The sequence below is a fragment of the Schistocerca serialis genome, chromosome 1 (genome assembly GCF_023864345.2).
Source record: "Schistocerca serialis cubense isolate TAMUIC-IGC-003099 chromosome 1, iqSchSeri2.2, whole genome shotgun sequence".
NCBI lineage: Eukaryota > Metazoa > Arthropoda > Insecta > Orthoptera > Acrididae > Schistocerca > Schistocerca serialis.
The window spans coordinates 740,122,653-740,146,657 of NC_064638.1; the positions used below are offsets into that span (position 1 = coordinate 740,122,653).

Below are 24,005 nucleotides of genomic sequence, written 5' to 3' on the forward strand. Positions count from 1 at the left end.
TCTCAAATGCAATTTAGCTTCGAGCAAATTTAAGATGGTAAAAGCATTGGTCTAGATGAGAAAGGTTAACATACCATGAACATCAGTCCTTTCATAAAACCAGAGGCCAAAAGAAATAATGGGCAGCAGTGGACAGAAATGTATGATCCTGAAAATGTGGAGGAATGTTCAAGTCACAGGTATTCCAAAGCAAACTACAGTTCAAAAAATCTCTGAATCTACGGTCCCAAATCCCTCATATGTCTTGTTCACAAAATGCTGGAGAGATAAGCATTATCAAACACTGATTGTGGTGTAATGGTCACCTATATATTTCCCAATTTGTAAGTAACTGCTTGAAATGGCACAGAACATCAAGGGTGGATTTAAAATCATTGATGATGTTATCATTATAGAACTTTTTGCACTCCATAAGTCAGTCAACAACTTTTGCTTAATAAAATCTGCAGTATTACCAAAGACCATCACCAATTGCATAATCAAAATCTCCTACAAAATCTAAGGTTATCTGTGGAATTTAAAAGGCAGATATTTGCACAGATTACCACTCAGACTTGAGTCTCTCAAGCAGGTGAAAGAGAAGCTATGTGAAGAACTGAACAAGCACTTCCTACAACAGGGAAAATTGTCTTAAGTAAAACTCATAATTGTTTGTTCTCCCTGACTTAATAAATAGCAAGCACCCAGAATCACACCATTAGTAGTGGATTTCTTCTTGATCACTCCTTAATACCAAAATATTTACCAATAATTTTAGATCATGCTTCCACCATCAAAAACTACTGTTGAAAGATGAAATAAAAAGTGGTAGTAAATAACAATGTTGTGCAGAAGTTATGATGAGGGGTGGATGAAAATCCACAATAAAAATACTGTTGCCTGCATTATGTTATTCTGCATTCCATATGCTTGACTACTAAGTCATAACACTAGTCATGAAAAATATCTGATACTTAATAAGGCATCATTTTGAGTTGCTCTAATCCTACACCCCCACAGAAACTTTATTGTTTCATCACTACAGCTGTAGCTTAGATCACATGAGACACTCATATTGTGCAGATGAAGACAAAACATCATGAAACCGCTACATGTATTATCAGACAGAATGTCAAATCAATGAAGAATCAAAAAAGATTTCTTTCAAAACAGCTGCAATTCTCACAAAAACACCTCAGCAAGAAAAAATCTTTGCATTGACAACAAAATGCCAGAAACTCACAGACTAGAATAGAAGTAGGGTTGTGGGGAGGGGAAGAAGGTAAGGGGTGTGTGTGTGTGTGTGTGTGTGAGAGAGAGAGAGAGAGAGAGAGAGAGAGAGAGAGAGAGAGAGCTTACATCTCTCAACTATTAGCTCTGTTACTCTATTGGTATATTCCACTAGCACACTCTATCGGAAAAACAATTAGAACGATCGAAACAACAAATTAAATGATAAATAACACACACAAAAAAAACTTATTTATTCTGGGGCAAAATATGCATATTTTACATGCATAATGTACTACATTAACAATGACAACTTTTTGGCAACAGCCACAACACTAAAACAATTTTAAGTTTCTTAAATATTTCAAATATAAGTACTTCTGCACCATCTGCAACCTTACCTCTTTCTTTTCACTTGTTTTGGTGGAGGCGATGGTGATCTCTTACGCTTTGGTTTTTTCTTTGTTCTATCAGGATCAGACTGGCTCATCAAGTCTTCCACAGATAAGCGTAACTGTAAAAAGAAAGGAAGGGGGGGGGGGGGGGGTGTTCATTATAACTTGCACCAGGCTTATGGTATAACACTTATAAACAATTCAAACATATACAGATTAAATTCTGATGACATTTCAAAAATCATAACATTCACATTAAATCTCCACACATCCACTGTTTGACAGGTCATGGGGTGACAGCTGTTACAATATCTTTTACACCACCTTCAGCTGCATATGTACATCTTATTTTATTTGCCATTGACTTCGACGTTAGAGCACACCATCTTCAGCACAACGAACATTGATTTTTAATGCCTGCTTTGAGATGTACAATGATGATTACCCAGTGTCCACATGGTCACCTGCTGTCATGGAAGAGTTGGTGTACCGTTTCAACAAAATCAATCACAAATAAAATAATACCTACAAATACAGCTGAAAGAGTCATCCCTACTGCATAAAGATATCCACATTTTTATTTAATTCTTGATAAAATAATTTAATTGGATAGATTAAAAAATCTACTCACCTAGCGGCAGCAGAACACACACATAAAAGAAGGTTATAATCAGGCAAGTTTTCGGAGCCAGTAGCTCCTTCTTCAGGCAGAAGAGTTGAAGGAGAAGGAAGAGGAGTGAAGGAAAAAGACCAGAGAGGTTTAGGAAAATGGGTAGTCACCCTGAACCACAGCTCAGGGGAGACTTACCAAATGGGATGAGAAGGAAAGACAGTCTTTCTTTCTTATTTTGTCTGGTAAGTCTCCTGTGACTCATGGTTCTGGGTGACTTTCCCGAAATCTACCCCTTTTTCTAGAACTCTCCAGTCCTTTTCCTTCAACCCTCTTCCTTCCCCTTCAACCCTTCTGCCTGAAGATGGAGCCACTGGCTCCAAAAGCTTGCCTAATTACAACCTCCTTTTATGTGTGCATTCTGTTGCTGCTTGGTGAGTAGATTTTTTTTATCTATCCAATCATATTATTTTGTCAAAAATTGACTGTTTTTGTTGTTTTATTATTTAATTCATAATTCGAAGTTCACTAACCAAAGAAAGAGTCATTCAGACAAAACAAAGATTTTCATTTATGCCATGTGGTGTGCAATGGGGTACACTTATATGACTCACAGAAATTTTCTTTCAAGTTGTTATTAAAAAACGGGCTCTTTGGTTTTCATGCCCAGCACTGGCCAAGCAACCATTAAGCCAGGAACCAATGAAATCAGAATGGCACAATCTCTGGTATTTCCATTTTCTTTGACTTTAAAGGAGGCTTTCTGTGAAATTGGTCATAATGAAAGAAGAATGAAGCAAGAGCTGCATTTATGATTTGGAATTTTTTCAGTGAACGTGTGGCACTCGATTTTTAATCCAACAAGATCACCAACAACATTTTATTCAATGAATTTGTCACAAAATGGGGAAAAAAATGCTTGTAATAAGGCATTTTCTTGAAGAGCACAAAATCCAAATATCATACTCGGGGCTATGAGAAATATTTAACTGCAATAAAACGTTTATAAAACTGTACATTCTGATTCTCAGGGGAGAAGTTATAGACTTGTCTTTCCATCAACAGGTTTTATTTTTCTGTGGATGTCACAAGTGAGTCAACGTATGTTATGTACATCCCACTATGTGGTTTTTTCCAACAGTATTAACTCAATGTGGTATAATTTCTACTGATTCAGCTGAAAGGTGCCAGAGAGGTCAACATATTATAATCATTCAGATTGTAGCAGCTTCAATTACCGTAATTTCAAGCAAATCAAAATGGTTGCAAACTACAGCAGTGACTGCCGAGAAACACGGATCAATGAGTTTGTGGTTCATACAGACAATAAAACGCTAATTTCAAGTTAACGGTGACTTTTGAAAGAGATGTCACACACAACTGTGCAGCAGTACGAAAATTTTGTCACAAAAGAAAATGTTTGTACGTGGCATCACATGAAGAATAAATTAAAGAATGCCAGTTCTACATGCGAAACTTTCAGGGACCGGTGCGGGGATGGTTTCATGAACTGGAGCAGTAGATTCCCCACTACATGCAAGAGAAAAGTAATGAAGACTTACCAATTACTCAAGAAATTATTGAACTGGCTGGTGCATGAGAACGATAAAGAGAGGGGAGCTTACATTAGGACGCACTGCAACACTGGCTCAGCAACCTCCCATAGCATTTGAAAAAAAAAAAAAAAAAGTTATGTATCAACATCATACAGTCAACCTAAGAAAACAGCATGATTATTTGCTAGGGCAACATTGATCAGACACCCATTTCTTTTGATATGCATTCCACATTGCTGGCAACAGGTTCTACACAACGCTGGTGGCTACTTTGAAGGACAGTAACAGGTGCGAACATTTAACTCTTTTGTATCAGTTGTGAATAAATAGTTGCCACTATTTAAGCTCCAACCCTCGTATCTGGCCTCTACCAACAGGCATTACATGGTGACTGTTGTGTTGTGCTCTAATTATTTCATTCATTGTTGCAAACTGAATACGAATGACGTCTGTCACGCAGGGAAGGCTGCACACCAGGGGCTTGAAAATCATTTATTTATCCCTGATGGACAGGCTGCCATGCAAAGCTGGTCACTGAAACAGACAGATACTGTTCCCACACAACAAGCCCATTGCACAGGGCAACCGATACACCAGGGGTTGGAAAAAGCACAATTTTGCTCAACAAGTATCTCCTCTCCTACTGAACTTTGAGGTTATAAACCACACACTGCTGATACTTGTGAGGCCTGCTGTTTCTGTGCCAAATTTGGTTGAAATCGATCCACAGGTTTGGGCAGAGATCCCAGACATACACACATACACTCTTCAGTTTTACTGTCATATGTGCTTGGCACAAAGTACATGCGTGATGGGTGGACTGTGAGGTACATTCATTTCATAAGCAGTAACATGCACCACATTGTTTCATGCATTAATGCTCATATTAGGAAAAAGAGTGTAATGACTGGTAATGTGTAATCAGTATGACAGACTTAGAAATAATAGTAATAGTAACGAATTTCAAAAAATAATTAGATTTTGTGACCAAACACAATTAAACCCTTTTGTTTTTATACCTCAGTGAATTTCATGTTACCCCTAGGTAGAATTACCCCCAGGTTACGAACCAATGTTGTAAGAGACCTGGCAATAAAAAGAAGGAATGACATTAATGCTGGGGGTACTAGCAGATGGAAGGAAGCTCCTCCTATATGTATTTCCTTGCAGAGAAACCATACCAAGAGAAAAACTGCCTTCAGGGCTTACCTTTAGATGCCAAGAAAAGCCATGGATGACAAATAACCCATTGCTAAATTAGTTGAAGGTTGTTTTGAACAGAACACCAGGCACATGGAAAATATTGATGCGGGATTCTTTCAGGGGATAACTCAGGCAGGAAGATCAAAGAACAACACAGACTTTGTAATATGTCCTGGTGGCATTACCTCACAACTTGAAGTAATTAAACAAAAAAGGAAGTGAAGAAAAAAATTATCACTGGCAGTTAATCACATAGAAAGTGCTGTGCATCCAAGTTATGGCCATTTCTTGCTCGATTTACCTCTGAGCCTTTTTGTGCATTATGTAGTCAGTATTCTTTGTTTATAAAAACAAGTTCCATGAATTTTTTATAATGTAATCATTTGAGGTATGAATTAGTTTTATGCTCTTTAAATTTGTCACTTTAATTAATATAAAAAAGTCCAGTGTCTGATTTGAAATTCCCGTCAGTCTTAAAAATGGCCATATATTCGATGCCACAGAAAACCTATCTCAATATGGCGACACTGGATTCAACTGTCAACAACGAACATGAGTTGCAGGGACTCACAAGTCTGCTAACACTGTCTTCCTCACATCATGGCATCAAAAACCCAGACTACTGTCTAACTATGATGTGTCATTGGGGATTATGGTGCCAGTGAACTTGAATTGAAAGAGATTTGCGTTATCGGTAACAGTACAATATATATTTTAGTAGCTAGTTTCAGAACGGAAAAAATAAAAGGTATTCAAATGATTTGTGCTATAAAATGAAAGTATTAGCATATGCAGAAAAACATGGAAACAGAGCAGCTAAGTGGCATTTTGGCCCTTCATCAACAGAAAGAACCATCCACAATTGGCAAGCTAGTAAAAAAATGACATCAAAATGGCATTGGAAGCAATACAAAAATGATTCAAATACAGTACAATGCTGCTTTTATGTTCCCAGAATTAATGTTTTCCCACCGTTTATGACATTTTTTATCATTCCCATCAAATTTCCTATGTCCATGACGGTGGCATGATGTTGGCCGTCCAGTAGTATTTACAAATATAACGTGGTCGAGTTTTTTGATACCAGGGCAGTCTACTCAGCTAATTTGAACTGGTAAACGTGTAAAAGTTGGAACAATTTGTGCTGTATTTCCCACTGCTGCCAAGATCTACTTGGCGTGGTGGCTGATGGGAGTAACTAGGTTTGTTCGAATAAAGATGTCACAACCATTTCCAAACTGTCTCTACTGCATAAACGCAGTTCCGTGACTGGTCATACAATGTAAGCTTTCACGGCCGGTATTGTCTTCACATAAAACTTCCGGGCTGATAGGCCGTGGTCGAAGTATAAAACTGTCTCCTGACGTTTCGTCTCCGACTGCGGGAGACAAAACGTCAGGAGACAGTTTTATACTTCGACCAGGGCCTTATATCAGCCCGGAAGTTTTATGTGAAGGAGTTTCATGACTGTTGTCATTATCATGACACCTTTGTCGAACCATATTTAGTGCATTTCGGTATTTGGCCACTTGAAGCACTCATAGACACCGCCATTCACTTTGTGTTGCTCAAATGTTTTCAGTTTAAACACAGCACTGGTTACGTATTTTTTGCATGCAGAGCAAAATGTGTTTTTAAAATTTATTCTCGTTGTGAAGTGCAGTGTTTACATATGTATTCTTTGTGATGTTACACAAACAAACAATGTGAATTTAGTTTGTGTGTGTGTGTGGTTTGTGATATTACTGAGGAGGCTCAGTACACCTAAAAAAAGACTACTGCAGTGCAAGAGATGCAGACTAACATGTATTCGAACACCACATTAAATACTTATATAATAAAGGGAAACACTCCACGTGGGAAAAATATATCTAAAAACAAAGATGATGTGACTTCCCAAACAAAAACGCTGGCAGGTCGATAGACACACAAACAAACACAAACATACACACAAAATTCAAGCTTTCGCAACCAACGGTTGCTTCATCAGGAAAGAGGGAAGGAGAGGAAAAGACGAAAGGATGTGGGTTTTAAGGGAGAGGGTAAGGAGTCATTCCAATCCCGGGAGCGGATAGACTTACCTTAGGGGGGAAAAAAGGACAGGTATACACTCGCACACACACACATATCCATCCGCACATACACATACACAAGCAGACATTTGTAAAGGCAAAGAGTTTGGGCAGAGATGTCAGTCGAGGCGGAAGTAAAGAGGCAAAGGTGTTGTTGAAAGACAGGTGAGGTATGAGTGTCCCATGGGACAGGTTTTCCCATGCACCCTCCCACCACCACCTACTCCAGTCCTGTAACCCGGAAAGTGTACGCGATCAAAGACAGAGCCACGTGTGAAAGCACCCACGTGATTTACCAACTGACCTGCGTAAGTTGCCGCCGCTCATACCTCACCTGTCTTTCAACAACACCTTTGCCTCTTTACTTCCGCCTCGACTGACATCTCTGCCCAAACTCTTTGCCTTTACAAATGTCTGCTTGTGTCTGTGTATGTGCGGATGGGTGTGTGTGTGTGTGCGTGTGCGCGCGAGTGTATACCTGTCCTTTTTTCCCCCTAAGGTAAGTCTTTCCGCTCCCGGGATTGGAATGACTCCTTACCCTCTCCCTTAAAACCCACATCCTTTCGTCTTTCCCTCTCCTTCCCTCTTTCCTGATGAAGCAACTGTTTGTTGCGAAAGCTTGAATTTTGTGTGTATGTTTGTGTGTCTATCGACCTGCCAGCGCTTTTGTTTGGTAAGTCTCATCATCTTTGTTTTAAGATACACAAAATACTTATTTACAAATTTGCACTTGACAACAAGAAAAAATTTCTCGAAGCGTGTCCTGCTAAGCATGAAAAAATATGTAACTAGAGTAGTATTTCATTATTTAAATAATGAATGACAGCAGCAGCCTTTCAAAAATATCGATTATGACATATGTAACTGAGCCAAACATTCCTGCTTCCCAGTTAGCAGTTCCAGTTACATCAGTGGTTTTCTTACATAATAAACCTATATTAGATGATAAACAAGACACTGACAAGTCTTTTGATGCCTGTTATATACACATGATATATCAAGTGTGAAAATGCAAGAGGGTGTCCCACGCATAGCTTAAAATGTTATTACCAACATTTCAAATTTTCCTGCATTTTATACCATATTTTAAGTCCCTTGAAAAGTGTAAAAGTGAGGTTTCACTGTACATGCTCAGAAGATAGAGTTACAGTGGAACTTAACAGACTTTAATGGTGGAGTTGGTTGGTGCTTCAGGTTTATGAAGCGTCATCGACTTAGCATGCGAACCAAAACCAAATTATCTCAGAAAATGCCAAACAAGTATAAAGAGAAAATATTATCTTTACAGCATTTTATCATTCAACATCAAAACAAAACCAATGAGGAACTAAACCAAATAGCAGATTTGGAGGAAATTCCTCTGACATTTGACGTGCCAAGTAAAAGAACTGTTGCCATGACAGGATGGATATGTGTGTGCGCGCGAGTGTATACCTGTCCTTTTTTCCCCCTAAGGTAAGTCTTTCCGCTCCCGGGACTGGAATGACTCCTTACCCTCTCCCTTAAAACCCACATCCTTTCGTCTTTCCCTCTCCTTCCCTCTTTCCTGATGAAGCAACCGTTGGTTGCGAAAGCTTGAATTTTGTGGGTATGTTTGTGTTTGTTTGTGTGTCTATCGACCTGCCAGCACTTTCGTTTGGTAAGTCACATCATCTTTGTTTTTAGATATTTTTTTCCCACGTGGAATGTTTCCCTGTATTATATTTAATTACAGAAACAAGTGGACATGAAAAAATGCACTACATTGTTGTCCTTTCATTTTGTGCTGACAGTACTAATGGTAATTCAATGATTATTTTCAAATGCAAAACACTGTCAAAACCTTCTGAAATACCATCCAGGTGTGGTTGTTCGTCATGTACATGACAAAGATTGGATGAATGATGCTGGTATGAAATGATGGATTAATGGAGTGTGGCAGAGAAGGAAAGATGCTTTATTGAAGAAGAGATATCTTCTTGTGCTAGATCAGTTTAGTAGTCATTCAAAAAACTCCGTGAAAGAGAAACTGAGACAGGGAAATACAGAGCTTGCTGTTATTTCAGGAGAATTTATTTCACAATTGCAATCTCTTGACATCTCAATAAATAGATCATTTAAAGTGTATATGAGAGAGGAATGGAACAAATAGACGATAGATGAAATCCAACATGAATTTCCACTGAAGGGAGCTTTCAGACGACCTACAATCAAACAAGTGTGTCAATGGATAAAACAGTCTCGGTCTAGAGTGAGAGAAAACATTATTGTTAAATCTTTCATGTAGTGCGGCGTAAGAAATGCCCTCGATGGCAGTGAGGACTATCTTATATATAATGATGATGAAGAGCAAGAGGAAGAGGAAAGATGACGATTTTCGGGATTTTTAAAGGTCAGTTCAGTTTTATACACTAAGAATTTTTAGGTCTGACATTGCAATCTAATAATAAAAATGGTAAAAATATTTTTTTTTAAAGAAAAGTCATTTAAAAATTAAGGTGCACCATATAGTCTGCAGCGTCTTATACTCCATAAAATAAAGTATTCTCAGGACAATTCAGTAGAGCGCACCATGTCTTCAATCTCAAATGCTTGTTTACATGGCTTAATCTCGAATGCTTGTTTACATGTCTTCAGTCTGTCAACAGGTCAAGAAGGGTTATGTCAAGTTTGGACCGTGAATGCATTGTCACTCAATGGAAAGATTAGTTCTTTGAGTGGGAAGTGTTGAACTGACGTATATCACAGCAACACCATTTGAACACTCCAGCACTACCCGCAGACCATAAATATTGAAGATATGTCTTGTACATGGTCAACACCACCAGCAGCTGACCGCTATCTACAAATTATGGCACATACATACACTGCTGCTACCTTTCTAGAGGCAACTGGAAAAGCTGTGTTGAGCCAAACAGTATGCTACTGTCTTTATCTGATCAGCTTGGCCTCTAGGCAATGAAAGTGAAGAAGGGAACTGGTGGAATGGAACCAGTATCAACAGTGTCATGTTCTCTTCACTGACAAGTGCAGGATTTGTCTGACAACTGATTATAGTTATAGAAGAATGTGTAGGCAGCCAGGCACGACGGTGCATCCTATACCTGCAATCCCATGAGTTCTGCAGAGAGAGGTCAGTATTATGCAGGGGTGTCTGACAACTCTCGAGAGCTAAGCAGGATCGGGACAAGATCCTCTAACTTCTTGTCCAACTCTACAGCCAAAATGTCAGCAATGGGTTTGTATTTCAAGGTAATAATTAACCAGTACACTGCACCAATCTCATAAACCTCTTCATCCAAGAGGCAGGAATCAACTACAGCGGTGGGCTTGGTATCGGCTGACATGAGTACGCTCAAGATCAGCTGAAAATTTCAATGTGTTACTTTTGGAACCATCCTCATACACTGGCTAACCTCAACAGGGCTGCTGTCATAGAATGGGACAGTTCTGATTAACGTATCAGTCAAATTTCAAATAGAAATGTTTTAACAGCTGTACACTTCTGAACAGACTGCCTTTGTTTTTGTTATTGCTTTGCTCTTATTTCACAATAAAGTTTCTTTAAGGCTTATTCTTTCATTCCCTGTTTCCTTTAATCTAAGTCCACACACATGCACATATATGCAGGTGGTGCAAACTTCCCTCTTTTCTCTCTTTTTTGAGCAGATGATGAACTGTGACACTTGACATATTGCAATACAGCCTTAGGTCATGACTCATTCCACAAGCTACTGAATTCAAAACCAGTACCATCACAAATATTAACTCAAGTTTTAACAATAATAAATTTGATTGTTAAAGCTGTGTTAATCCCAGGCCTTGGTATTGAAGAGTTGCTGTGTGTGTGTGTGTGTGTGTGTGTGTGTGTGGTGTGTGTGTGTATGTGGTGGAGGGGGGGGGGGGGGGGGGGCATGAACGCGCATGCGCGCACATGTGATTCTACATCGGAAGGACTCTGTCCAATAGCTTATAATATCTAAGAATCTTCTTTCAATGTACCTGTCTGCTGCTCAACACCACCTCTATGTGGTGAATAGCAAGCCATCCTCTTTCATTCTATTGTTATTCAGTCTTTAGTTTTTGTGTTAGTATGGTACAGCTACCCCACATGAATAACAGTTACTTATCCTACTGTCTTACTTATTAATTTTTTGCCAAGTATTTGGTTCAACAACCACACTGTACCTTGTGTACTTTCTTCCGGCCATTTTCATCAACTTCATAATCTTCTTCAGTCATCCATTCATTGTACTGTTCAAGATCGGACACCCACGTTGCCACCACCTTTAAAAATATACAATGACAATAACAAAAAATAACACAAAACACATAAACAAATAAAAATAGCATCAATCAAGTGAACTGAATCTCACTCAATTAAATTTTTATATCACTGCAGTGGAGAAAGGTATTTCATATGACAAGCAACACAACTCTCACTACAAAAAGCTACAAACATCTTTATACCAGATAGTAAGATAGGCACACAACTGCAATTACTTTTACATTTCTGAGACAGAAAGGAAAATGATGAGAAGCAGTTATAGAATGTGAAGTGCTGTGGTAGGGAAATGAGCAAAGAGGACTGCCACTGAGAAGAAAGATGATGTGAAGAAAGGAGCTTATGCAGGATTAACTTGCCTATTCATAGGAAATACGTTCTCACCGTGAGAAAAGAAGTTACCATTTCTGTTCCGAAAAGGCAATTTAGAGACTGTAAATGTCGTACCAGTGGGTCACATGATGCTGATGTAAGTCATAGCAGTGAAGTTATCTGCCAATTAACTGTATGGAATTAGCATGGTGTGGTTGTCGACATGGAGACATCATAGAATGGCACAAAGGAGCTACCGTGTTTGGATGTGGCAGTAACTACACCATGAATGAAAACACTCAACTTTTTCATTATCAACACAGACCATCCAATCTGTATACAAGGAATGGTGTACCATTCACATCCATGTAATATAAGTAAGAAAAATGGTAATGAAAAGATCCTAACCAAGAGGGGTTGGAGACAAGGAATGACAGCTGGTTTTAAAACCAACTGGAACTGCTGCTCTCAGTGAATGCAGGTCCATCCCAACCAGTTTCAAACTGAACATTATGCATTGGACATCTGGAGTTATACTTGTCAAAAGACCACCACTCACAGTGGCACACAAAGCTGCATTTCAATGGACCAAATAACAGAAATTGGACACTAGCTAAATGGAGGCATATAATGAGGTCTGGCTGGTCAGGGCTTTGCCCCTTTTCACATTATAAAAGATGTCAAGTTCACTGACAACCCAGTAGTTTACATTTGAAGTGATTTTGCAAAGTTTTAGAGGAGTTTTATGTAGCATGAGTTGGGCCTCCTCATTCAGGCTAACATGAACATAAACCAGGATACTAATTTCAATCTTCTCAGTGACCAATTGTTGCCCTATCTTCTACATTTTCCTGATGAGTAGGCTGTAGACACTATCATCTTTCAAGATGACATCAACCGTGTTCACAAGGCACCACAAATACAGGGTTACTACAAATGATTGAAGTGATTTCACAGCTCTACAATAACTTTATTATTTGAGATATTTTCACAATGCTTTGCACACACATACAAAAACTCAAAAAGTTTTTTTAGGCATTCACAAATGTTCGATATGTGCCCCTTTACTGATTCGGCAGACATCAAGCCGATAATCAAGTTCCTCCCACACTCGGCGCAGCATGTCCCCATCAATGAGTTCGAAAGCATCGTTGATGCGAGCTCGCAGTTCTGCCACGTTTCTTGGTAGAGGAGGTTTAAACACTGAATCTTTCACATAACCCCACAGAAAGAAATCGCATGGGGTTAAGTCGGGAGAGCGTGGAGGCCATGACATGAATTGCTGATCATGATCTCCACCATGATCAATCCATCGGTTTTCCAATCTCCTGTTTAAGAAATGCCGAACATCATGATGGAAGTGCGGTGGAGCACCATCCTGTTGAAAGATGAAGTCGGCGCTGTCGGTCTCCAGTTGTGGCATGAGCCAATTTTCCAGCATGTCCAGATACACGTGTCCTGTAATGTTTTTTTCGCAGAAGAAAAAGGGGCCGTAAACTTTAAACCGTGAGATTGCACAAAACACGTTAACTTTTGGTGAATTGCGAATTTTCTGCACGAATGCGTGAGGATTCTCTACCGCCCAGATTCGCACATTGTGTCTGTTCACTTCACCATTAAGAAAAAATGTTGCTTCATCACTGAAAACAAGTTTTGCACTGAACGCATCCTCTTCCATGAGCTGTTGCAACCGCGCCGAAAATTCAAAGCGTTTGACTTTGTCATCGGGTGTCAGGGCTTGTAGCAATTGCAAACGGTAAGGCTTCTGCTTTAGCCTTTTCCATAAGATTTTCCAAACCGTCGGCTGTGGTACATTTAGCTCCCTGCTTCCTTTATTCGTCGACTTCCGCGGGCTACGCGTGAAACTTGCCCGCACGCGTTCAACCGTTTCTTCGCTCACTGCAGGCCGACTCGTTGATTTCCCCTTACAGAGGCATCCAGAAGCTTTAAACTGCGCATGCCATCGCCGAATGGAGTTAGCAGTTGGCGGATCTTTGTTGAACTTCGTCCTGAAGTGTCGTTGCACTGTTATGACTGACTGATGTGAGTGCATTTCAAGCACGACATACGCTTTCTCGGCTCCTGTTGCCATTTTGTCTCATCGCGCTCTGGCGGCAGAAACCTGAAGTGCGGCTTCAGCCGAACAAAACTTTATGAGTTTTTCTACGTATCTGTAGTGTGTCGTGACCATATGTCAATGAATGGAGCTACAGTGAATTTATGAAATCGCTTCAATCATTTGTAATAGCCCTGTACATTCCATGTTTGACAAACACCAATACAACCTCATGCACATCAACTGTACTACTAGATCACACAATCTTAATCCCTTAGAACATCTCTGGGACTATTTGGAAAAACTAATGAAACTCAGCAATCAATATTAGAGCAATTAGGTAGGTGTATGGGATCCAGTCGTCAAAGAGTGGCTTCAGCTAATTATAACAAACCATGAAGAAATTTGTAGGCTCTCTTCTTAATCGAATTAAGGTTGTTATCGAGGCTAGATACGGTTTTATATGGTATTACCATGATGTCATATGGGATGACTAATTTTGTATCTTGTGTGCTATTAGCATTACCAGCTACAACAAAACTAATTTAATATGTTGATATGGTTCACTAGTCACAAAAGATATTTACACTATCTGTCACTTTTTTTATCTTTGCTTCCACTGTCTGTTTGTGGTATGAAAGGTTAACACAAGCTTACCCTCCATGGTCCAGCATGAGGTGCTGGTGAGTCCGGTGGATCAACAGGCAATTCCAAATTAGTCCATGTATCATGGCTATCAGGAAAGTAGTACCAATGAAGTAATACTGATCGGTCACGTTTCATAACAGGGCGTGCATACTCTTCTTCCAATGGATCGCATGGGGGATAGATTATGTGTGTTGCTTCTTCTTCATTATCTGACACATTACATAAGACATTTAAAAGACACCACAGTTTTGTTTCAAGGCACACTATAACTAAACAAATTTTGAAAAAGGAACATTCATTCTACACAATCATGTACTTCAAAGCAATATGTTTCTCCGCTAAAAATATTATATTTGGTTAGGCTAGTAACACAATATACAACATACACTTCAGGATTTTAGAGCACCATGGTAACAAAATGAGTGAAGTCATTTAGGAAACCAGCATGAGAATGTGGAGGAGAAGGGGGAGGGAGAGAGGGAGAAGAAGAGGAAGAGGGAGAGGGGGGGAGAGAGAGGGGGGGGGGAGTAGGGGGAGGAGGGGTGCAACATGTTACACATGAGTGGGAGTTCTGTACTGGAAAGAGTACAAAATTGTTTGCAGTATTAACATCGCATAGAAGTGCAATAATTTCTTAGTACAACTTTTAATTAGGAACAACAAAATTTCACATAGATGATAATGCTAAAAATAATGTGAAATCAGTAGTTTTTAGTGGTACTGTGTAAGATAAGCTGTTTTCTTTTACGAGTTATTGCAAAAATTGGCATCTTCCCTGAACATGTATAAAAACATCGTAAAGCAGTTTACTAATATTGCTAACTGATATTTACTGAATGTTGAAAGTGGTTTTTGACTTTTTTCTTAAGGCTACTGGGGGTTGCATGTAATCTTAAAATAACAGTTCATTTCCTGCATAAACAATTATGGCTTTAGATACAATATTAAACAAAAATACCCTGCTTTCAATGACCAGTTTTGAGTCACTAATGTCACATTTTGTGACATGTTTTGTGAAGCATATCAACAAAAATGATGCAAACCATCAATCAGAATGTATATTTGCATAGTATGCAATTATAAATACAAAAATCACCAAATATGTAAAACATGTAAATCATAACATGGCACCTGTTTGGCTTCCCTCTATCAGCCTACTGATGTTGTGATGAAGGCAGTTTGTCTTCACTGCAAAATATAGACACTGGATATCTGCTTTCACAATATAATGATATGGTGATGACATGATATCTCGGAAGAGAATTCTGAAGTTTTGAAAAATTGTCAAGTGTATGACTGTAGAGTTACCTTTCTATAACTGATTATATTTAATAGGATTAACATTAATAACGTAAATTAACGTCATGTTGATAGCAATACAAATAAATTAATTGATGTATTCAAAATCAAAATACACCTATCAAACTAAAACAATAAAATAATGACACAAAATAAATAACATATACTACTTCAAAAGTAAGCTGTGAGAAGATACCACCAAAAATTCACAATAATACCACAAGTGGAAGAAAGTAACATTTAAACTGGCAAAAAAGAGCACTGAAATTGGCCAAAAAAAATATCACAATTGGCACAAAAAGTGGTCCACAGAACATAGTACTTTTTTCTTGTCCCAATTTACAACAGAAATTTAATTGCTTAAATCAACATAAAATCAGTACTAATTATTTATTCACTAGAAAACATGAATCTTACATTTCTTGCTTCATGCACTCATGTGCTTACTATAGTCAAGCCTAGGTCTCCCGCCATAATTTTTATCTCCCCACTCTTCCCTACATTATCCAGCAGACAAATCCTTGACATCTCAGGATGTGCCCTATCATCCAATCCCTTCTCTTACTCAAATTGTGCCCTGAAAAATTCTTTTCTCTTCAGTTCTATTCAGGAATTCTTCATTAGTTATTTAATCTTCAACTTTCCCCTGTAGCACCACAGTCCAAAAGTTTCTATTATATTCTTACCTGAACTATGTATCATGCTCTTTTAATTTTCGTGTCTCATTTCTTAATTTAAATTCCTCAGCATGGCACTGCTCTTGTTTTACTTTTGTTGGTGTCTAATAACCTCTTTTTGAAACATTATACATTCCATCCAACTGAACTTCCACGTCCTTTGCCATATCTAACAGAATTAAAATGCTACAGGAAACCTCTAAGATTTTATTTCTTCCCCCTTTACTTTTATCCTCCAACCAAGATTCCTCATTGGTTACTTTTACTGTCTGCTGAACATACAGACTGACTAATATTGGGGAACAATTATAGATCTGTCTCACTCCCTTCTCAGCTATTGCTTCTCTTTCATACACTTCAATGTCATTACAATCTGGTTTCTGTACAAGCCACGCATAACCTCCCTCCCTAGATTTTAAGTCTGGCACCTTCAGAATTCTGAAGCATATATTGCGGCCAATGAAGCCAAAAACTTCAGCTAAATCTAGAAATCCTATAAACATGGGTTTTCTTTTCTTCTAGTGTGTTCATAAATTGCTCCACAACTCACGCGGCTTCCCCAAGTCGATTTCTATCAATTTTTCCATTCTTCTGGAAATAATTCATATCAGTATTCTGCAGCCATGGCTTATTAAGTGGATGGTTTGGTAATATCCCCAACTGTTTTTACCAGTATTCTTTGTCACTGAGATTATTAAATACTTCTTGAAGTCCATGGGCATTTCACCTCTCTCATATTTCTTGCATACAATATGAAACAGTTTTGTCATGGCTGGGTCTCCCAATAATCTACGTATTTCATCTGTTCCAGATGTCTGGTTTCAACTTACATCTTTTAGTGTCCTGTCACCAGTGTTGTTTTTCCCAGTGAGAACCTCCTTCTGAATAGTTCCCCCATAGAGATCCAAATAATGGACTCCTTTACCTGTGGAATACATTACTTGAGAGGATGCCATCACCATTGAACTAAACAGTAAAGCTGCATATCCACAAGAAATATTATGGGTGTAATTGTCCCTCACTTTCTGCCATTCACAGTTCCAGCATAACTAGGCCAAGTTAGTTAATATTACAAGACAAAATCTGTCAGTCATTCAGCTATTTTGCTCCTACAGCTACTGAAAAGATTGCTCAGCCCACACCAGGAACCACATGTTAGTCTGGCCTCTCAACAGTTACCCCTCCAATGTAGTTGCACATTTGGTACAGCAATCTATGTAACCCGTATCATTAAAGCCTACAAACCACTCCACATGGCAAGGTTCATTGTTTTTGTGGTATTTGGGAGGGGATTCATAATTTGTGTATCAATGTCATATGTCAAGCCTTGTTTCACATATGGTGGCAATGCGATGTTCACCATACCTGTGATGTTAGAGAGACATTATATTTTACAACGTTCTGAAATCGATAAAAATTTTCTAAATCTGAACAGATGCATGTTGAGTGAACTGTGGAATATTTATATAAATACAACTTTTACTGGGCAATTTTGACTCTAATGCTAATGATTTTTTTATATTTCACCCACAGTGCTCTTGTTTTAACAACCTTTCCACTGAAAAAAGTGATATAAATGAATGTGGGTTTTACAGGCTCTATTTTCGTAAACAACTATCAGAAATTACAATAAAATATCATACACAACTTCCTGTTGTCTATTTATCTTGCACTGTGAAGATTACAAGTTTGCAATTAGAGGTTGCAAACATCTTATCCTCACAGCAGACTATGTTCTCTTTTTATACAGAAGATTGAGCGACAAAAATCTTTATGACTCCTGACCTGTGATTGATCCCTGGTGTCTTTTTATAATGTCTTTAATTTTTCCCTGGAGAGCTTTATCAACATCTGATCTGACATAAACAATTGGCATTGTCAAGCATTTGTTCTGTATCAGCACTTTCTCCACATTCATGAACATTTCGACATTCCTGTCCATACGAGAAGGAGACTGAAATAGAAAATAAATTAATATTAAGAACATTAGATAAATATTTGATTGTTTCTCTTGACTGAACAACACACACACACACACACACACACACACACACCAATTCTGTTTTCCACTAATTGTTATGTAGTATCAAAATATTTTGTTTCATGGCTTCTAAATGGGAGGTGTCATCCTCATACTTATTATCTGCCTTTGAATGGTGAGCAATATTGGCACCCCATCTCTCGCATATGGATACACTAAAAGAGGATAATGAAAGATCTGTAGTTGGGAAAATCTGTCCATTTAATACAACAGGTAGATCCCCAAGGCTATTTTAATAGTCGAGGCTGATGCGCTTATTCTCTGCTCAATCAAATATTTTCTTCTAAACACATGACCACAATATTTAGACAACTTCTAAGCAATGTAGAATCATGTACACATTTCTGTTCTTCCTTTCAATCACACAAATATGATGATCAAAAGAGTTTTTGGGTGCTTGATACTTAGGTCTTTAGTGCTCACACTAAAACAGTGAGAGATAAATGTAATTACTGTAACATGGTCAAACTTTAGAAGTTTCTGCTACAACATATACAAAAAATTCCACAAAAATTTGCACTTATGTGTACTGTAGGGGATTCTGATTATGTCAATTCTTCAAACTTTTTATAAATTATTGGGGAAGTAAGTAGAATACTTCAAGGATACATGTGGCTGATTGATCACTCAGCTAAAAGAGAATATGGGAAGTTCAGGCTTGAGTCTGAACAAATCACAAAATTTTAAAATCTGTGCTGTTCCCCAAGTGGTAATGTGGACAGTCTTTTCGACAAATTAACTGAAGTCCTGCAAAGAGGCCAAAACTTGTATGTGGAGACATGAATATTTACACAGGTGTTGGTGAAATTAGTAATAATGCTCTAAACATTCTAAATATTTTTGGCTTGGCACATATGGTAAACATTGCTACTAAGGTATCATTAAGTTCAGAATCAGACTTAGACCACCTACTTAGAAATATTGACAGGGAAAATTGTAAAGTATAAATAAGAGACTTTGGTTTTTCTGGTCATTACTGACACATAATAAAGCTAAAAACACGCTTAGTGAAAAGCTACAGAGCTACAAGCCTGCAAAAGGACCTAATCAGAATATAAGATACGTACTTTTTTCTTGGTCATTGCAAAATAAAATTTGGGATGAAAGGGGTATGAAAAAACAATGTAAATACTAAGTTCTCTAAAATCTGCAAACTGTTTGCATTAATTTTTGAGAAGACACTCCCAAAAGGAGTCACTTCAACAGCAGCAGCCAAGGAAAATAGATGGAGAACTATGGCTATAAGAAAATTCTCTCAAACACTTAAGTTTCTCAGTTCTTTACAAAAGCACTACACTAATACATACCTCCTACACTACCGTCACAGGTATAAAAAAAAATATTCTGGGAGGGTACTGCTTGCGGAAAAAACATTCAACGATAAAATAATGTATAATGCAGAAAACAAAAGCAAATTAGAATTGTATGTCATAAAACAGGAAACTGGCAAAGGTACACAAAGTATAACAACATACAAAACACAGATGGTGGTAAATAACAGAAAATCTGTAAATGACTATTTCTCTGGTATTGCAGAGAAGTTGCAAAATGGTTCAAATGGCTCTAAGCACTACGAGACTTAACATCTGAGGTCATCAGTCCCCTAACTAACCTAAGGACATCACACACATCCATGCCCAAGGCAGGATTCGAACCTGTGACCGTAGCAGCACAGCGCTTCTGGACTGAAGAACCTAGAACCGCTTGGCCACAGTGGCCGGAGAGAAGTTGCAAGAAAATATTCAAGGAACTCCTGTAGCACCCACATTGACTTACACAGCAGGAATCGTAACGCTGTTTCCCACAAAGGAAAGTGAAATCATAAAGACAATACAGAAATTCAAAAATAAGAAGTCAGCAGGCATAGACGAGGTTCCAGTCTCTGTTCCAAAGGCATGCATAGTCAGCACACAAGCCCCATTAACAAATGTAGGCCCAATACATGAGTCTTTTAGTTCAGATATTTTTCCACAGTATCTGAAGCATGCACGAGTTGTGGCATTACTAAGAAAGAAAACGTGGAGAGAACTGAAAACTACAGGTTTTCACTAATGTCCGCATCTTCAAAAATAAGTGAATCAATCGTGAAAGACAAAATAATGAATAAATACAACCTTTTAATGAATATAATAGAGGGAAACATTCCACCTTTTAATGAAATACACTTCAGTTTCCCAAGTGGTAGGCATGGCCATTACAGAGTTCACAAAAGTGGTACTTGAAGCTCTTGACAAGGATGACTGTGTTACAGACATACTTGTAGACTTGTCCAAAGCTTTTGAGATAGTTGACCATAAAATATGGCTAAACAAGCTAGAAACACTAAGTGTAAGGAGAGTAGCAAACTGATAGTTACAGTCTCATCATAAAAATGGGGTGCAAGTATTATAGATATTTCACACATCTGCTGCTGATTTTTTTTTTTTAATAAAACAAGTGTCAGAGAAGAAACATATAAACATGGATGTTCCTCTGGGTAATGTTCTGTATCCAATTCTGTTCTTAATATATATCAATGACTTTACAGGCTTTATAAGATGATTGAAGATGTTTACCATTGGCCAATATGTAGTAAAAACAAAAAGTTTTTAAGGGATGAATATTGATTGTCAGTTAACATGGAACATGGAATGAACACACAAAGATACCAGCAAAAAGAATGTAATCAGCATGTTCTGCACTTAGGATACTATCATCACTTTATAGCAGGCACTACCTTGTGGAGACATACTATTGCTATGTACGCTCAATTAGTAGCTATGGGATTCTTTTCTAAGGATTGAAGACAAAGAACGCATGGACAGTTTTTGTACTGAAAAAAAAAAAAAAAAAAAAAAAAAAAAAAAAAAAAAAAAAAGGGCCAGAATATAACAACAACAACAACTACTACTACTACTACTACTACTACTACTACTACTAGTAGTAGTAGTTGGGCTCATTGTAATAATTTGTTTACAAATTTGACAATGGAAAATCAAGGATGGAATGTAACAATATTATGAGAAGGAAAGTTGCCAATCACCATATAGTAGAGATGCTGAGTGGCAGATAGGCACAACAAAAAGACTCTCACAATTGTGAGAACCTTTTTGTTGTGCCTATCTGCGACTCAGCATCTCTGCTATATGGTGAGTGGCAACTTTCCTTCTCATAATATTGTTTAAAAAGTTGAGTATCCTTAATGTACAAAATGAGTACATCTGCCATTTTTTGTGCATACCAGTGAAAACATTACTTAGCTTTCAGTAATATTTCTACAACACATCCATGGGACAAGACCCACTTTGGACATCCATTTACCAAGAAAAAACAAACAAAAAATTCAAAACAGCATTTTCTATCGGGGAATAAAATTGTGTAATAAAGTGCCCAAGGAGATGAAAAATGTTGCTAAAAACATTTTTTGTAAGTAATGCAAATTACACAAATAAAAATTAATTACAGGAATCACAGTAGTTGTTAATAATGAAAGGGACAACAATATCACTCTGTCACATTACAATACAGGATCACAATGTAATACTTTTACAAGAAAATCATTTGCCAAGATCTGTAGTGCATGATACTAATGTCTCACCATTCTACTGAGTTCAACACCTCACCCATTATTGGGGGATGACGGCTAAGTTTTTCAGGTGGAGAGACAGGAGGGCATAAAGATGTCCTTGGGGCACAGTTGCACATTTATGGCATCACAGTCAAGTTTTCTGAACAGAGTGGAGTTAGTGCAAGTGTCACAGTAGCTCAAGGTCAAACTTCGGGGTGAATGTGGCAAGTTTGAGGGTGAAATCATCATGTTAGAAACACAGTTGAAAAAACAGAAAAAAATGAAATGAGTCTGATACAGCCCAGTATTTAGTAAAATGACATATCGTGAACATAGCAAGAAAGCCATCTGAAGAAGAATGCTTTCTCCTGTAAAAATGTTTTACTCTCATCATCAAACATTGGCACAAAACTGAGGAGTTATTTTCCAAAACTGTATACATGAATCACGCCATTTTGTGAATGGAAATTATGAGTCATGTGGAAAAATGAGTAGGATAAATTGGCGGCATTTAAAATATGATGTTGTTAGAAAAGGATATTAAAGATATGTGGACAGATAAAAATACAAAATTATTTAGTACTAGAAGTTACAGGCAAAGAAAGGTTTACAGCGAATAAATATCAAAAGCAAGTTCATAGTTAATATTGGTAGGTATCAGACAGTGACTAGTCCTTAGCCACTGCTCCCTACTTACTTGAACTGTAAGTGATTTGCTCATTTTACATGGGAATGCTGGCTTTCACCCAATCGTGCTGACAAGTCTTTCTCACAAAATCAGCTGAGTAATATCTTCATTTTGGGGTAATGTTTCTACAAGTTTCTTACTTGACATCTTCTGGTGAAGTGTTTGACTTATAACAGATGCTACTAATTATCTTTTTCAGATCACACCATTCGCATTCCAGAACCGCACCAGGTGGGCAAATAACATGCACTCAGAAGGAAAATCCCAGGTTGTGCAGGTAGAGATGGTGGGGGAGTAGCCACACGCCAAACCCAAGGGCCATCTATCCATTGCTGGCATTTGAATCAGGGAATACTTCTGGGAAATTTTTGATAACACATCATCCCAAATGGAGACAAGATGGAAGCCACCGTCTCTGTCAACAAGATGTTCATGTACTCTATTGCTTCCCACAAACCCCTGCTGCAAAATAGCACTTTTGTGTTTTCGAAATTGAATGAGTGCACCTTGCAGGTGCTATGCTTGGCTATAGCTAATTTGCCTTTGTAACTGAGTTGGGTGGCCACATTCATAAATGATACCATACACGCCAAGTGTTCTTAGTCCTAAGGGATCTTTTACAGAGCCAAGCAAGGGCGTAATTGTGCATTTTGTAATTACCCAAAATATTTTCACTCCTTACACCATTCTAACGTTGTTCCTCAATTTACAGTGTGCTGTCTATTTAGAGATAGAGAACGACAAAAAACTGACTTGGAAGTGCAAGAGAAACAAGAGGACACCTTTCATTTGCACTCCTCCTCATGCTGAAAGTGATCAGTATCCCAACACCAATGATGTCAACAAAAACTGAGCATAACCTGGTATTTTTAAGGGTCAGGATTTGAAATTTACATCACTTTTACACAAAAGAACCACAACTGCAGTCATCTGGAGCATGTCAAAACACATGGAATCAAGCTACCAACTATAGACACAAAATCTTTGTACACTGTTTATAAATTTCACACTTTGTACCATACCTTAAGCCCTTAACAGTGTTACACACACATAAACAATTCACTTATTCTCACAATATTGATACACATCTTGCACACTAATATTCCTAGAATAATTTTCATCTTCTTCTTTAGGTTGAGCCAAATGGTTATTGGTGTTTTAACTCATAACTTGACACAATTACAATAGCAAGACTCTTCCATCCAAAATTAATACATTTGCGCTACAAGTTCTAGAACATATGAACCAAGAAAAAATACCTGAAAATCAAATCGTCTCCAACCTTGGTCACTTTTGAATTTGTAAACTGTGGCCAAGATGTGACATAGTGCTCCTCCAGGCTTGAAATCCAAGAAACATCGCATCTGTGAAATGAAATTGGTTATTTAATAAAATGAACTCTGAAAATGACAAGTCATACACGTACAA

General features: G+C 37.9%; 1 protein-coding gene across 4 annotated transcripts in view; it reads right to left on the reverse strand.

Annotated features, from left to right (window-relative positions):
* LOC126481806 (SWI/SNF complex subunit SMARCC2) overlaps positions 1-24,005 on the reverse strand; it is a 98,032-nt gene that overhangs the window by 45,979 nt on the left and 28,048 nt on the right. For all 4 annotated transcript variants that reach the window (XM_050105789.1, XM_050105772.1, XM_050105781.1 and 1 more), the window contains exons 3-7: positions 23,837-23,941; positions 18,087-18,255; positions 14,335-14,534; positions 11,213-11,311; positions 1,611-1,723 (exon numbers count right to left, since the gene is read on the reverse strand). In XM_050105789.1, coding sequence (XP_049961746.1) covers positions 1,611-1,723; positions 11,213-11,311; positions 14,335-14,534; positions 18,087-18,255; positions 23,837-23,941 — 686 coding nt within the window. The remainder of the gene's footprint in view (positions 1-1,610; positions 1,724-11,212; positions 11,312-14,334; positions 14,535-18,086; positions 18,256-23,836; positions 23,942-24,005) is intronic.